The 16,516-nt window shown below is 39.6% G+C and overlaps 1 protein-coding gene and 1 long non-coding RNA gene across 2 annotated transcripts in view; both read right to left on the bottom strand.

Annotated features, from left to right (window-relative positions):
- Positions 1–1,613: 1,613 nt before the first annotated feature.
- Positions 1,614–16,516, bottom strand: part of cntnap2b (contactin associated protein 2b) — a 40,222-nt gene continuing 25,319 nt past the window's right edge. Inside the window, exons 18-25 of the mRNA XM_051411133.1 lie at positions 15,444–15,662; positions 14,142–14,378; positions 13,730–13,963; positions 13,479–13,612; positions 8,585–8,678; positions 6,628–6,858; positions 6,463–6,537; positions 1,614–4,808 (exon numbers count right to left, since the gene is read on the bottom strand). Of these exons, the coding sequence (XP_051267093.1) occupies positions 4,609–4,808; positions 6,463–6,537; positions 6,628–6,858; positions 8,585–8,678; positions 13,479–13,612; positions 13,730–13,963; positions 14,142–14,378; positions 15,444–15,662 (1,424 nt within the window). The 3' untranslated portion in view covers positions 1,614–4,608. The remainder of the gene's footprint in view (positions 4,809–6,462; positions 6,538–6,627; positions 6,859–8,584; positions 8,679–13,478; positions 13,613–13,729; positions 13,964–14,141; positions 14,379–15,443; positions 15,663–16,516) is intronic.
- LOC127370275 (uncharacterized) lies at positions 11,178–13,472 on the bottom strand. The gene is made up of 2 exons (XR_007886181.1): positions 11,937–13,472; positions 11,178–11,355 (listed from the first exon to the last, which is right to left on the bottom strand). It is a non-coding gene; the product is annotated as an uncharacterized LOC127370275 (long non-coding RNA).

The raw sequence follows: 16,516 nt of genomic DNA, 5'->3' as shown, positions 1-16,516 counted from the left end.
AATAGAGATATTGCCAAAGTTGTGCTTATTAACAGCAATGAAAATTCAATTATTTAAGATTCTTAAAATAAGTATTTTGGTCACTTTATTGAGCTGAAATGTAAGAATTTGTACGGTAATCTAAGATTAATAACTAGCACTCAAAAAGCAGCATAATAAAATGAAGTGACTTTGTCTGAAATGTAGGCACTAGAAGCAGTCTTATTTTTTTAGCATTTTCATGAAAACAGTGAAAAATTAATCAGCTGCTTCATTTCCAACACTGGGAGCAGACTACTTTCTCTTAAACTGAGAAGTTGTGCAAGTGGTCTTTCTCTACTTACTGGTTAAATCAAGCTCAGTATTAGGTTCAATATCTTAATTAGATAGATTTTCTTAATACCAGATTACCTTTCTATGCAAAACATGCTTGACAAAATTCTCATTCTTTTCAGACAAAAACATTCCTGGAATAAGGCTTCTTTACTTTTAGATTCCTTTTTTGCCATGTGTTGACTAAATCAAGTGACAAAATGTCAAAAAATTCAGTGATGTAACTTCTTTGTACAGCTGTTCAGTAGAGGTCACTGTGAGTTTTAATGTTCTAGTCAGTTCACAACAGGATGAGTCTGAAATTACATAAATTACATATTACATATATAAGACTGCATGTCATCAAATTGAAACAGGTCAAAATTGTCCAACCTACACCTCCTCGTTTTTGCCTGGAGATAGGATTTTGTTCTTTACTCACAGTAGCGGTAATTTGGAGACCCTGTTAACCTAAAAGCATTTATTTTGTCTCGTAAAGCAAGCCCACATTCTGTTTGTTTTAACTGAGAGGAAAAAAATCAGTGCCTTTATTCTGTTTTATTTATAAAGTATTATTAGTAAAATGTGTATTATTTTACTGGGGATGAAGTTGTGATTTATCAAACATTTATCTCTTCAAAATGGCTGCTTTACCTGTTAAAGAAAAATGTGCCCTGATGCAGAAATAGCAGTAAAACTGCTCTGGAACATTCATTTATGCACAAATATTCTCCATTTTTAATTGGGTCACCATGGTGTGTCATTTTTAAAAAGTGGGTCCCCAGAAAAAAAGTTTGTGAAACACAGTATAGACTGTAAATGTATCATGTAAAAAGAGAATAGATTTTGATTTATTTCTGCAACAAAGAACTAACCAGTTCTAATCAGTACTAATCCATTTTTGGAACTCTAGTAGCTAGTTTCTTCCATGAAATTGGCTTTAAATTCTTTAAATATCAAAGGCAAATTGTTCCAGTGAGGATAAAATCCTTAGTATTATGGTGATGTATGGCTCAACATTTTGTACGGGGACTGACTGGTGAAACTTGCGGGAAACTACAGTAATCTGTCAAATTTGTGAAAAAGTTGTGGTGATTGGACAAATTTGCAAAGCTGTGCAGATTTCACAAGGATTGGTTGAATTAAGGTAAATTTGCAACTTCCTGGAGCGACTAATTAAGGTTCCATTCCATTTAGAGCCTTTCCATTGAGCCAACAAGGACAATAGCAGCACCCTGACTCCAACCTGAATGGAAAACAACTTCTCTTGCCGATACCAGTCACCTGGATCCAGTTGTTTGGTCAAAAATCAGTAGCCAGTATGAGTTTGTACTCATAGTTTTACTTGTCTTTTCAAGAGGAAACATCAAATTTGTCAAGACAATGAGAAAAGCACAAAGAATGAGAAATCGGCTATAAAAAGAACAGTTAGGCAAAGTTTTATACATATAACATGAAAAAAAGAAATGTGATGCTACAGTGGCCTACAAACAGAATTGGTGTGTCATTCAGTGTCAAACAGCATGCCGTTACACTGCAGCGCAGTCAAAGGAATACAAATGCAATACAATCAAATGTCAGGATGTAAGCCATAGTTCTTGTATGTGGTCAACAAACATTCTTTTGCAGAAACATTATAATATTTCATCAAAATCAAAGACGTAGCTCAGGTTTTTAAAGGACAGGTTTTAGAAGAATCCTGAACGAAGAGTCCTTTCAGCCCATCTGAAGAGTCAGTGAGGCCAGGTTAGGGTGTCTTTTGGTCATTGGATTTTCCTTTCAGAAACAGGTTTTGAAGATTAACTTAAAAAATGGTTTGATTTTCATATTTTTCATATTTTATAAAACAAAATAAAATCACTAGAGAAAAACAAGCCTGTGTTATTGTATTCTGAGACTGGATGTGGCCAGATGTAGGACTGCCAGTTTTGAGTAAGCTCAGGCTAACACGTCTTTTGGTCTACTCTGATATGACTTTAGACAAAACAAGGTCTTGTTTTGAAATCTGTCATTTACAAAAAACCTTGGCCAGCCAGCTCACACCTGGATTTTCATGCACGTCTATAAGCTCTGTTACAGTACTGGTGCTCTGAGCGGTAAAAGACTTAAATATCACACATTATGTATTTCTCAGATTATATATTATGATTGAAATTCAAGTCTTATTAAATGTGAAAAAGTTCTCATTTGATAGAAAAAACTATTCCATGATAGAAAATTAAAGGGAAAGTCAGCTGATATTAACATTCATGATTTCCTCGTATTTAAATACTTGCTTAAATTTCCAATTTTGAGTAAATTCCCTGTTCAGTTTTTCAGAAAATTATGAATCGTATTATGTAATGTTGTAATGTTTATTTGTTTCAGGTTTTTGCAAATGACAGCTCAGTTGACTTCCTGATTTCTGCAGATGACAGGCCCTGTTTTGGAGTGTCTAAAATCATACCAGATCGTTCAAGGCTTGGGCTAAAGCAACACTGTCAATGCTACATCTGGTGGTTTCATTGTGTAAATAACCACATCCTGTCTCCAGAACGTGAAAAAACTTTTTGGGTCTCTTGTGATTATATTTTTTGTTAGACCAAACAGGAAATGAAAATACTGTTTTCACAGTACTATGTTAAATGGAAACAAGAAAGAATTTGTCAGCAGGTGGGGACATTGCTGCTGGTAGAGGGTGATTACTTCACATCCATTTAAAGGAAAGAGAAATAAGCATTTTAGCTCGTTGTTGTTTTTACCTTATTCTTTCATCATCTCTCATCTAGCTCAAAGATTGTGAGCAGAAGGAATCTGCTAGCCCCGGGTTGTAGAAGTGAAAAGGTTATTTTGTTATCTCAGACTTGTGGAGGTTTTGACTTATCTTCATCACAGCTTGGGGAAGGGGGTGTGGGTGCGTGGAAGGGGGGTGTGGGTGCGTGCGTCTCATATGTGTGTGTTTGGTTGTGTGTGTTTGGTTGTGTTTGTAAATAAAAAAATCTAAAATAAAATCTTTAAAAAAACGCTGTGACTAGGTTCCTGAACTGGAATGGAGGATGCAGTCTAATAGTCGGCTTTGAAGGTTTGAACTCTGTTTTGCTACCTAACAACATACAATGGTGGTCCAGTTTCATCTTGCCCATCCAGTCTTTGGGCTAAGCTAGGCTAAACATGCTCCCCACCTGTCTCCGTACTGGACTTGCCAAAATTGAACTTAATCACTCACTCAGGGTCAGATGGCACTCAGGAAGATGTCGCTATTATGTTAAGAAACCTTGCGGTATCACTTTTAGGCAAACATTTTTGCATTATCACATGGCACTGTTACAAAAGACAACCAATGGCTCAGAAATCTGAAAAAACACAAAGCAGTAAGTGGAGCTCTTGTGGACCGACAGGACTCAGTTCATTCTTTAAAAGCTGAAAGCGCCCCCTGAACAAATTTGGCAGCAAAAAACAAAAAAAAGATGCAATCATTACGTGTTTCAACAATCAAGGCTTAAAAGTCATAAGAAACACTATCAGTTATGTAGATGCAAAAATAAATAGAAGTGTGACGTTTCCTTTCCCCCATTTCTTAGTCCAAAGTCATGGCTACATCTCCTTCACAGACAAGGAAGCCACACACACACACACACACACACACACACACACACACACACACACACAAAGTTTTCAGTCTTTATCTGAAATTAAACTTACTCAAATAATGTAAAATAAGGCAAATAATTCAAGATGAGATAATTTATATATATAAAAAACTGGTATATGAGCATTGCTACAGGTGTGGAGGATTATTGGGATTAATGGGTTAATGATCATTTCCATTAATGCCATCATTTCCTCTAATACCAGCACAAAAGGCATACAGATATTAATGTATAAAAATAAATAAATGCATCAAAGTAAGAAAATATATGACTTAAATATGAATAAATAAATACATTACATAAAATAAACTGAAATCAAATAAAAAGTGATACACAGAAATTAACGATAATTGAACACATTCACACATCCAAGGTTTGTAACTTCATGGCACTGTCCTCTACACCCTCTGAAGGCTGTCATCCTGTCACACTGTCCGTCGTAAATAAAGTTAAAACAAACCACTCCGCGCCTCCACACAGGCTCTGCCAGGCAGCGCTCTGCCCTGTGCTTGAATACTCACACTGTAACCCCATGGTGTCCATTATCCATAAAGTTTTTTGAATAAACCGCTCACTACATCCTTGAGGTTATGCAGACGGTCACCTCACTACTACTCCCTAAGCTTAGAAAACTACATACATCCTAACGTCATGTGTCCATGTTGTCGAGAAGGGGGGGAGAGGGGGTTCAGATGAACCACTCCTTCTTGCTCTCATCGATGGTCTCGGTGAAGGCTGGGTCGTTGACGATGATCGCCGCGTCTGCGCAGTCCGCCGACTCTGCCCCTTTGGCCTCGTTGGTGTGGTAAGAGCCTTTATGACGGAACATATGGCGGATCACAAACACCATGATGCAGAGGACGGTGAAGATCACCATGGAGATGATGCCTGGGAACAAAACAAATAAGCTCTTCATTTCAGGGCTGCAACGGTTATTTACGTCATCAATTAAACTGTTGATCATTTTCTTGTTTGGTCCAGAAAATGTTGATCAGTGTTTTCCAAAGCCCAAGCTGACGCCCTCCAATGTCTTGTTTTGTCCACAACCCAAAGATATTCAGTTTACTGCCATAGAAAGCAGCAAACATTCAATTCAATTTTCAATTACATTACATTTTATTTGTATAGCACCAATTCATAACAGAAGTTATCTCAGGACACTTTTCAAATAGAGCAGGTCTAGACCGAACTCTTTATAACATTATTTACAGAGACCCAACAGTACCACCATGAGCAAGACCTTGGAGACAAGGGCAAGGAAAAACTGCCTGTTAAGAGGCAGAAACCTAGGACAGACCCCGGCTCTAGGTGGGTGGTCGTCTGTCTGGACCAGTTGGGGTGAGAGAGAGGGTGAGAGAGAGGGAGAGAGAGAGAGAGAGAGAAAGAGGTAAAGACAGGTGCACAACAACAACAACAGTAGCAGCAACTACACTAATAGTAGTCATCATCAGTCAGATGGTGATTTCACACTTCACATTTGAGAAGCTAAAATCAGAGAATTGTTACCTTAGAATGAGCTGTTTTTATCTACAGACGGAGCGGGTCATCTTTTGTGGAGTCGTTCTACAGTAGCCCAGAATGGACAAACCAAACACTGGCTCTACATAGGGGCGTTGGTGTTTTTGGCATTTTGAAGGAGAGATTGAAGCACTGGAGTTGCAATCTGCAACTACACTTCTAGATGTCACTAAAGCCTACACACTGGACGTGCAAGGCTATTTACACATTATGAGCGTTATGAACAGTGTGCAGTGAAAGGTGGGGCACAGAATACAGTGCAGAGGAAAGTATTGAAGTGGTCCTTACAAGTTGAAACCATCTGTAACTCCTTCTTGAACTCACTGTGCCTACAGTCAAAAGACAACAGATCCCAATAGATGGTAAGACCCAATCTGAAATGCATTGGACCCAAACAGATGTAAGCAATGATAGGACACCAACACTGGCAGCAGCACAATGCTCCTCCAGTTAACAAAGCAGCCACAGTGGAGCCCACTTGGATCCACTCGACACAGAGAGCAATAAAACAGGACCCTACAAACCATTACACTGAATGTCATTTAGACCTGGCTCATATTGGGGCCCGAGTTGGGCTTTGTATTCTGGGAAGCATAGGGAACTGGTAAAGACCTTCACAGTGTTGCTCAGGTTTATGTCATCAACATGCGATAGGGGCAGTAAAGTACAAAGAAATTGGACAAACAATACAACGAGGCTGGGAAAGGTTTTTAAATCATGTAACTTGAATACAATAGAAGTCAGAAGTCCGTCTGCAAGAATCCCAACTGACAATGGCAGGTAAAAACAAAGTGGGTGCTGCAAGTTTAAGAGCAAGGTGGATAAAACTGGGTCGTTTTTCAAAGAGTGCCATAGTAAGAGCCATCAACATATCGCTTGCATGGCAGCTGAGAGGGTCTTTGTTGTTATTGATAACCACTAATAAATGAAACAATTTGTGTAGGGGCAATAAAAATTTACTTTGGGCAAATAGATTCCACTTGCCCAACTGGGCACTTGCAAGTAAAAAGAACTCTGGATTTACCTCCAATAATGGCAGAGTTGCGATCTACTCCATCCTCACTGGCCTTGTCCTCGTTGAAGGGGAAAACAGCTCCAGCTGTGGACAAAGCAAACATCTGTCATCAGTTCGAATTCTGACATAGACTGAACTTTAGCATGTCCTAATGTTCCTACAAACTGTCTCTACCAGCTTCGATGTGCCAAGGGTCACTAGCCGAGGCCATGGGGGAAATGGTCAGGGGTGAGGCTCCACAGTTGGATGGGACCAGAATCCCATGGGTGCTGATGGGTGCTGCCAGGCCCGAGCGCAGCGCAGCTTTCAGTGGTGCCACACTGTTTAGCTGAACTCTTGACAGACAGCCCACAAAGCCCGGTGTGTTGTAGCGCTCGATGAGGATGGGGTCAATCTGTCCTGTTTCTACAAGGGACACAACAAGGGACAAGCAAAACTGAAATTCCTTCCATGCCACAATGCCGTCTGTTGAAACACTGACTGTTGTAACAAAGGAAAACCTTGTCTGTTCAGGAACCAAATAATGCAGCCTTGCTTGAGGCTTAATTAAGGTTTCATGAGAGATTTAATGTCTGTTTATAATATCAATTGCGTACAGCAGAAAACAAATGAATACCTACTTCAAACAACACTCTACATACCTAACATTATTAGAACAATGTTTTATATTGTATAAAGTGGTGGGGAGGACAGCGTGTTGTAGTCCAACCCGTAAGTTAGCACCGCCCTGATTCCTTGGATAAACGTTTTGAGTATTGCAGAAAACCATGTCTGTGGTAAACAAAGCTTTATAATACTTACGTTTTCTTCAGCAAGATAATCTTCACAAATGAACACCACTTTTATGATTCCTTAAGTGTACATATGGTCGGCAGAAGTAAAAAGCTAACAACACAAACTACTGTAATTAAATCTTGTAATTCATATCTACAAGATATAAAGTCTGAGTTATAAGAATAGTTTGCAAGAACGTGAGTATAAACACAACAAGGCTGTAAAGGTGGACTAGAGAGTAGATAAGTCTCTGTTTTTTAATGTCATCAACAATCTCTGTAGTCTCATATAAATACAACATAGTGTATGTGCTGCGCTCTCCTGGCATGCAGTGTCTCCACCTAGTGGTAGCTGTGTTTTTAAACCCACTAGGAATTTTGAGTTTGAGTTTTGATCCTTTGAGGTTGCTGTAACTGGTCAGTGTAACAGATTAAGTTAGCAATGGTAAATCAGCACCTATTATTTTGTTTCCACAGACAACATCAAATATATTCCTGAAAATATGTTGTTTTATGTTAAGTTTAGTTAGTTAGTAAGATTGTTTGTTAGGTAATATTACCGCAATGCTAATTTCCTTTAGCGTTAGTGGTAATTGCCATTATTTATTGTTTGTAATATATCAAGTAACTATTGGTGTAGTTGTTGCTACTGTTGTTGCTGTGCAACTGTCTGTCTCTGTTTCTATTGCTCTCTCTCTCACTCTCTCACCCTCTCTCTCACCCCAACTGGTCGAGACAGACGACCACCCACCTAGAGCCGAAGGATCTGTCCTAGGTTTCTGCCTTTTAACAGGCAGTTTTTCCTTGCCCCTGTAGCCAAGGTCTTGCTCATGGTGGTACTGTTGGGTCTCTGTAAATAATGTTATAAGGAGTTCGGTCTAGACCTGCTCTATTTGAAAAGTGTCCTGAGATAACTTCTGTTATGAATTGGTGCTATACAAATAAAATGTAATGTAATTGAAAATTGAATTGAATGTTTGCTGCTTTCTATGGCAGTAAACTGAATATCTTTGGGTTGTGGACAAAACAAGACATTGGAGGGCGTCAGCTTGGGCTTTGGAAAACACTGATCAACATTTTCTGGACCAAACAAGAAAATTATCAACAGTTTAATTGATGACGTAAATAACCGTTGCAGCCCTGAAATGAAGAGCTTATTTATTTTGAATTGAATTGAATTGAATTAATGAATCAAAAAATCTATTTTAAAAAATGGTTAAAAAAAAGAAGAAAGAATAACGAAACTAAAGGTGAAATTATTTTTTCCCAGCAAAGTGACCCCTCATAATAATTCCGGAGATAATTCATGAGACCCACATGTCACTGTCTGACAAACTGTTACTCATCTCAACACTTACCAAAGACCTTTCCGAGGAAGATACTTTTGACCAAGTTGAACTGTGTGTCAGAGTCCTCAGGGAGAGTGTATGTGGACACTGGGTAGTGGTCCAACTGGAGAATACGGACAGAGGAAAAGAAGAGGAACAGTGAATTTAAGTAGATAACTTTAATCTCCTCTGTTACAGTTACCACCAAGAACTGTTCCAGTGTGGGCACTACAGACATTGGATACACGTTAATTTGTGGAGGTTTCAAGAGATTTGTCTCTGCCATCTGCCTCCACCCCAAAACAAGGTGGAAAGATCAACAACAGGCCCTTTTCACTGCAGCAATTTTTACATTAAATAGTAGGATAAACACAGGTGTTACCAATTACACTAATTAAAGCTCCATTCCATTTAGTATTTCTAGTGGGTCATCATGTACAATAAAAGCCCCTCTGTTTGACCTGAATGGAACAGAACCTTAGTTAGTATCATTGGTAAATAGGGGTGTCAGGATTCTCCAAATCCTTGATACGATTTCATTTTCGATTTTAAAGTCATGATTCGATTCGATTTTCGATCCTTTTTTAATATTACTATTAATGCATTCCTTATATATTATTTACTTTTTTTGGCATTTTCCTATTCTGTTTCGGGGGGCTGTTATTTTGAAACTGCTTTTTATTTTGAAACCGTTCTAACCGCGAGGTTGTAAATAGAACAAACATTAAACAGAGACGTGAACATAGTGAAATGAAACAACACAGAATGATGATTTGATTGTTTCAGCACACTCCGAAGAGACCCAAGGTTAGTGTTCATGGAATATGTACTTATCAACGTGCATTTTAAGCCTTAAAGTCATTTTGGACTGTAACTAGATCATCTTTTCACTTGCTAAGTTGAGTAGGCTAAGTTAGTGTTAATTTACGTGAATGAACGACAAAATACTTCCACACTGGTGATTTCAGAGTAGCAAGAGGGGCTTCGATTTCGGTCGGTTGATGTGTATTTTTTAACTGGCTGCAGTCTAAAATTAGAGGAGTGTTGACGCCGCAGTTCAGCACGTGTGTGTGTTTTTGCGTCTTGGCATACATGCTGGACGTGACATTGGGGCTGCATCGTCTACCTTTGAGTTTGAAGTTCGAGATTGAGACCTGTGTTTACCCTACTATTTAATGTAAAAATTGCTGCTGTGAAAAAGGTTAATCAAACAAGAATTTGCACTAAATGACACAGAACCAGTTCCTGTTCTTCAGGATAATCCACGTTAATTGGAACTATTTATACAGTAGAAAGTAGTTCCAAAACTAATTACCGTTAAAGGAGTCATATTATGCACCTTTTCAGGTTCATAATTGTATTTTGTGGCTCTACTACAATAGGTTTAGATGTTTTAATGTTCAAAAAACAGATTATTTTTCTCATACTTCCTATAGCTGAGCACCTCTTTTCAGCCTGTCTGAAACAATTGGTTTTAGCTCCTGTCTCTTAAAGGCCCCCCTCCCAAAAAGCCCAGTCTGCTCTGATTGGTCAGCATTATGACGCTCCGGCCCCTCCCACTTCTACCTCAGCGTTTCCGGTGTTTTGGCAGGTAGCTCTTCACTGTTACTGAGTTTATCTGCATTTCTACCGTCAATATTAATTCAATAACTACTTCTAAACCAAAACCTTTGCCACCGGACATGTTAGAGCGGGAGTCTGATCTGAAATCATAGAGAAAGGAACAACATCAACAATCAGGATTACAGCTTTCTGTGACGTTTTCCTCAGGTAAATACTGCTAACGCTATTAATCTCTCTCTATCACATAATGTTCGTGTTTATACCTTAACTATGAGAACCAACACTGTTTTATGCTTGTCTTTACAGGTACAGCAGTGAGCAGTGACCTACAGTCTACACAGCCCAGTGAAGTTAAACATATATGCCTGGAATACTTTATCCTGTACAACATGTCAACATAACTGAAGGAAATACTCATCTAATAAAGTAACTTGTTTATGTGGTTTAAAAACTGTTAAGTAACCAACTGTAAACTGTACTGTATCCATATTTCATAGTCTGATATTTTAACTCGAAACTATTATTACCAAAGGTAACCTTCAGATATTTGTAAAAGCTGCAATTGTGTTTTAACCCCTTTCAAAATACTGTATATGTACTGAATATTGTATCATTTATATTATATATTATGATGTAATTTATCTGTCAACATATCTATAACATATCTGGGCGAGATACTGAACTCCAAATTGCTCCCGATGCCGTGCATCGATGTGTGAGTGCATCCTGTATGGATGTTAGCTTCTGTTCGATGGACTTGTGTGTGAAAGGGTGAATGTGGCATGTAGTGTAAAAGCGCTTTGAGTGGTCAGAAGACTAGAAAGGCGCTATACATGTACAGGTCCATTTACCATAATAAAGTTTGAATGTGAGACTGTATTGTGTTGCTTACAGTCATTTACTACAGGTTGAAATTTCACATTTTCATATTGATAGATGTTACAGGAACCAGGTTTTCAACTCTTGTACATGAAGGGAAATCTTTAAAAAACCTCTGTGAAATAACACGTTATTTATATATAACCACACTTATTAATGAATTTAAAAATGACCAAAACTCTTCTTAAAAATAAAACACTTTATTTATGTTTCATTCATATTCCAGTTACACATGTTGTAAGTAACAAAGCTAGAACTTCTATGTAAACTTTGCAGATCGCGTCCTTCAGGCTGTCCTGATGCTGCAGCTGTCTCTGTCCTCTGATGGGTCCAGGAACACCTGAGCTTCATCAGCTCACCTGTAAAACAAGGCAGATTCAGTGTTACTTGTAAGGCAGCACATAATATACAGTGTAATATAATACAGTACAGCAGCTCATTGTGGCTCAAAGTAGTCCTAAGTTATAAAATAAAATAATAAAGTGGTGTCTCTGGTGGGTCCCCATTTAACTGTAGTGATGTGTTGTTGAAACAGTCTGAGGTTACCAACACAATGTCTATCTAATGGCAGCAGATTTGTAAGTTACCAGGTTAAAGACAATTAAACCTAACTGACGTTATCTTCCCTGTTCTATGCAGCTCAACCCGTGCAGGGAGACCCCCCCCGCACGAAGCTTGGTGCTTCACGGCATAAACTTTGTGTGAATTTCTATAATCAGCAGGGGAGAATATGGAGACATCTGCACCAGCTGGTTAATAAATTAACTTCACCTTATAAGTTTCATGTTCATCTTGCAAACATTTAACAAACATTTAACAAACATTTAACAAACAAAATAACTACGTTATCTTCACTGAGGCTCCTGTAGCTAACAACTGTTATTATGTGCTAGCATTACACGAACAATGAAAAACAGCATCAATTCTTAAAAATACTTACAGTGACTTCCTCTGCCGTCTCTCCACAGACAGTTGGTACAATCCACAGTGACTTCCTCTGCCGTCTCTCCACAGACAGTTGGTACAATCCCTCTTTCAGGAACAGTCTTTCAGCCAGTCCAGTGTTGTACTGACCGAGGTTGTGAAAACAGTCCGACACAAAGTGGTTCACACACCTTCCGGTTTTCCCGCCGGATATTGCCGTCAAAAACCAAAATAAATCCACTGTGTTCATACATATATAAATTAGTGTTGGGCTGTGCAGCCAATGACTGAACAGTTTGCCTGCTGAAGCCTTTGCCCAGACATTGGGCTGCAGGCTGCAGGCTGGGCTCGTTTGCTTGTTCTCTGCTAGCTTGCGCTTTTATAGTAACAATGGCGGAGCTCCGATAGTCAACACAGGAAGTAAACCGCGGTGGGTGGCAACATGCAGACTAAATGACGTCAAAAAGTCTGGACCTCTGAAATTGAGTGATTTATCTCGTGTATTAGGACTTGAGGCAGCCCACAAAAACACGACTGAGTCCTATTTTTTCACACTTTGCCTGCTGATAGGCCCTCCAGATTCCCAAATGTACATAATCAAATGATTAAAAAGTTGGTTTTGCATAATATGCCCCCTTTAAACAAATTTGGGTGATTTGTCATTGTACCCATAGCATCTTCCTATTTCCTGAAAACAAGTATCAAAACCCACATTTAAAAGAAATAAGTCAACAAATGCCAAACTTTGTCTTTCGGACATAGATGGAAATTTTGGGTGAGAAATATCACACTTAAACTAACTGTTATTGTTACATTTCTGTTCATGTGCAGTTACAGTCAGCAAACATGTACATCGTGTTAATTAATGACATTTAGACATGCGGGTGGAAGTATTTTGGACGTTAGACAAGAGCTAGACTAGCTGTTTTCCCCTGCATCTGTCATGGATACACAGACATTAGATTCATATCGATCGGAACAACTCAGTTCAGAATTTAACATATGAACATTGTCTTAATGTTTTAATGTTGTATATTTTTAAATAATGTATATGTAAGACTCTTATGTTGATGTAAGTGTATGGATTCTCTACATTTTATATTTGGGGGTTTTTGTGATAAAGGTTGTTATATTGGGTTATCTTAAGCACTGATTAATTATTTGGATTCATTTATGTTTTGTTACAGGGAAAAAATTGAGAATATATTTTTTATGTTCAGGCTTTTCTGAGTTCTTTAATGTTTTCTGGATTTATGTATTTTGGAATCTTTTGGTTTTTGTTTATGAGGTACGAATGTTGGATGATGAATGAGTTCGGTCTACACCTGCTCTATTTGAAAAGTGTCCTGAGATAACTTCTGTTATGAATTGGCGCTATACAAATAAAATTGAATTGAACTGAATTGAATGAGATTGTAAAAAGTGATACTTTTGACAAGATAAAAAAAATACCCCATGTCATTCTCTCAAAAGCCTATTTCCCACAATGTTGAACCATTAGTTTGATGCACAGTATTCGGTATGGTCAGGTCCTACTGTAGTGGCAGGAAACACTAACCTGTATTCGGATCTCCCTTAAGTTCCTCGTTATGTTGATAGAGTGTGGCTGTCCGTTGGCCATATTACGATGGTCAACATCTATGGTGTAAGGTTCTGCTAGCCCCCCAAGACTGTAGCGGATCTGGAGAGTGCCTGGACGCACAAATAGAGGCACAAAGCAACAGGATAATACTGTAACAGCAATTCATAAAATATACTTTTAGTATAAATTAATATTAAAAAACTGAGGTGCGATATTGACAAACCCACCATTGTGCCTCAGCACCACAGCCAAGTAGTCCTGAGTCCTGGAGCTGATGTAGACCAGGATGCTGGGAGCACTGGAGGTGCTGAAGCTGAACACCAGTTCCTCTTGAGTCAGGTTGGCCTCGCTAGGAACACCAACACCTGACAGGCTCTTCTCCTCCCGTAATGCAAAAGCTCCCGCCTCTGGCAGGAAGTCATAACGCACCAGGGTTCCTGTCTCAAAGTAGCCGCCTACATCTAGCACGCATACAGAAAGAGCAGCAGAGATAGAGAGGGTGGTTAAAACAGCATGCACAGGTTAACCCTTCTTGGTTGCTGCACGTAATCCAACCTCCATCCATCTATAAGCTTTACCGACCCATCCTTTGGAGGATACATATTCACATTCACACGACAATTTAGAGTCAGCAGTTACCATCAGTGCAGAAGGGTCCGTCATACGCAGTGAGGGAGCAGTCACAAGAGTATCCATTGTACTTCTCCAGACACTTCCCTCCATTCCTGCAGTGCATCGCGTAGCTGCTGCAGTGGCCCTGGCAGCCTGGGTTCACCCCCTGAGTCCCTTTTGCCCTCCCCTCCAGGTCAAAGGTCATACCATTGATCTTCAGAGCCCGCATGCAGCCCAGGAAACCCCTCTGACCACTTGAGGCTCCTGGCAAGTAAGACATAAAGCACAACATCAGTTCAGCAGACTGTGGTGCAGAGGAAGAGCGGGTAGTCCACTAATCGGAGGTTGTTGGTGACATGTAACCCTGCCACTTGAGCAAGATACTGAACCCCAAATTGCTGCATCGGTGTGTGAATGTGTATGAATGAGTGAATGTTTGATGGACTTTGCCATCACTGAGTAAATGTGTGTGAAAGGGTGAATGTGGCACGTAGTGTAAAAGCGCTTTGAGTGGTCGGAAGACTAGAAAGGCGCTATACAAGTACAGGTCCATTTACCATTTAACATTTAATTAATTTAAGTACACCCTTTTCATTCCTGCCCCACAGTCACTGGCTCTTTAAAAGTTGTGTGAATCATCAGAAGGACAGTTCTCGCTGTCACTCACGCCAACGCAGTTCGCTGTTGCTGCTTCCTCCTTATGTACAATATTTTTGTAATATTGATTTAACTTAAACCTAATGTTTATGTATATTTGTTAAAGCAGGGATCAGTTCCCCCCCAGAGTCCTTGCTCACATTCTTTGAGATGATTTTCTGTTTTTTCTCACATCCGTCAAAGGCGGGGTTCTTCTTAATAAATTATTTACCAGCTCCAACTTTATGCAGTTTATCCTATCAACAGTTGAGTTTCAAACAGGAGTGAGTCAGAGGTTAAAATAGAATTTTAGCAGGTTAACATAAAATATTTCCAAGTTTTTTGGTCATTTTAATCAATTTCCAGGGTGTCAACCCCCACTAGGGGTCCACAAATATCACTACTCTACTTGGGGTCAAATTTGAAACAGAGCAAGAGATTGTATCAACATTGATATTTACTTAATGTTCAGATGTTTAGGCAGTTATAAACTTTCTTAATAGCCTGAACCTGTCACAGAGAAATTGTACTTATACAGAAATACATAGTTATTATTAACTGGTACACAGTTTGTTCATCAAGTCTGTATGACAGGGAGTCACACTTTCAGACCTCTGCTGATACACGCTAAAGGTGTATGACATTACATGTGACAGCTGTGGAGAACATATCAGATGTATGTGTGTGTCTTACCAACATATAGCTCACTGTAGAACTCCAGTTTTGTGTGTCCCTGTGGGGGGGTTGGTCGGACCTCCCTGTACTGTCCATTAAGCTGCAGCACTGCCTCTTTGATGTTTTTCTCAGCCTCCACACGATGCCATTGGTCATCGTTCAGAGGCACCGGCGAGTGGACGCTGAGCTCCATCCGCTCACCGCCCACGTTGAAAGAGAAGGAAACCACCGAGCCTCCTGGGAGGGCAAAATCAGTCAGAAACATTTTAAGACTCATTAAAGACTGAAATCAATGCAAACAAAATCTCTTTAAAAACTCAACAAGATGGCGCCCAATTAACTCAGTGGGTAGAGCTGGCGACCCATGTACCGAGGCCGAGTCCCTGCTGCAGCGGCTCAGGGTTCGAATCCGACCTGCGGCCCTTTGCTGCGTGTCATCCCCTCTCTCTCTGCCCCCCCTTCCTGTCTGTCTTCAGCTGTCACTATAATAAAGGCAATAAAAGCCCCCAAAAAATATATACTTTAAAAAACTCAACAAGAAAACTCTCTCTTTTACCTGAGGGCCTATTTTTAACTATGTGTCTCTTAGGCCCTGTTAACACCTAGTATTAACATGAGTCTTGGGTGATCCAATCACAAGCTGAAAGCTCCAATTAGGTCAGTTCACATCTGGAATTGGAACACGTCTCCACATGCGTCTTGAGTGACCACCCTTTGATCAGATCTCACTTCCCCACTCTATATTCAAATGAACACTACAGGGCTCTACCCAATGTCCATTATTACTGTCCAGATGGCTGTTGAATACAAAGATTTGACTATTTGTTCAGTCATACTAAACTGCTATATTAGCCTGAGTCTCATGGTTTACCTGCACTGTCAGCAGCCCTGCAGGAGAAACCCGTGGCTGCGGGACAATTTTTTATACACAAATAAGTAACTAATTAAAACTGCAAGCAATGATGAAAGGGCCCTCTTGGCGCATGCCGGGGTGTGCTGTGGGCGCGTCACTTGCCGGCGTAACACGTGCAGACTACAACATGAAAATTTCTCGTTAATCAGATCAAAATTGCCACGCAGTGCTTACTTCC

Source organism: Dicentrarchus labrax, unplaced genomic scaffold (genome assembly GCF_905237075.1).
Source record: "Dicentrarchus labrax unplaced genomic scaffold, dlabrax2021, whole genome shotgun sequence".
Taxonomy (NCBI): Eukaryota; Metazoa; Chordata; class Actinopteri; family Moronidae; genus Dicentrarchus; species Dicentrarchus labrax.
This window is presented reverse-complemented; position numbering and strand designations above follow the sequence as displayed.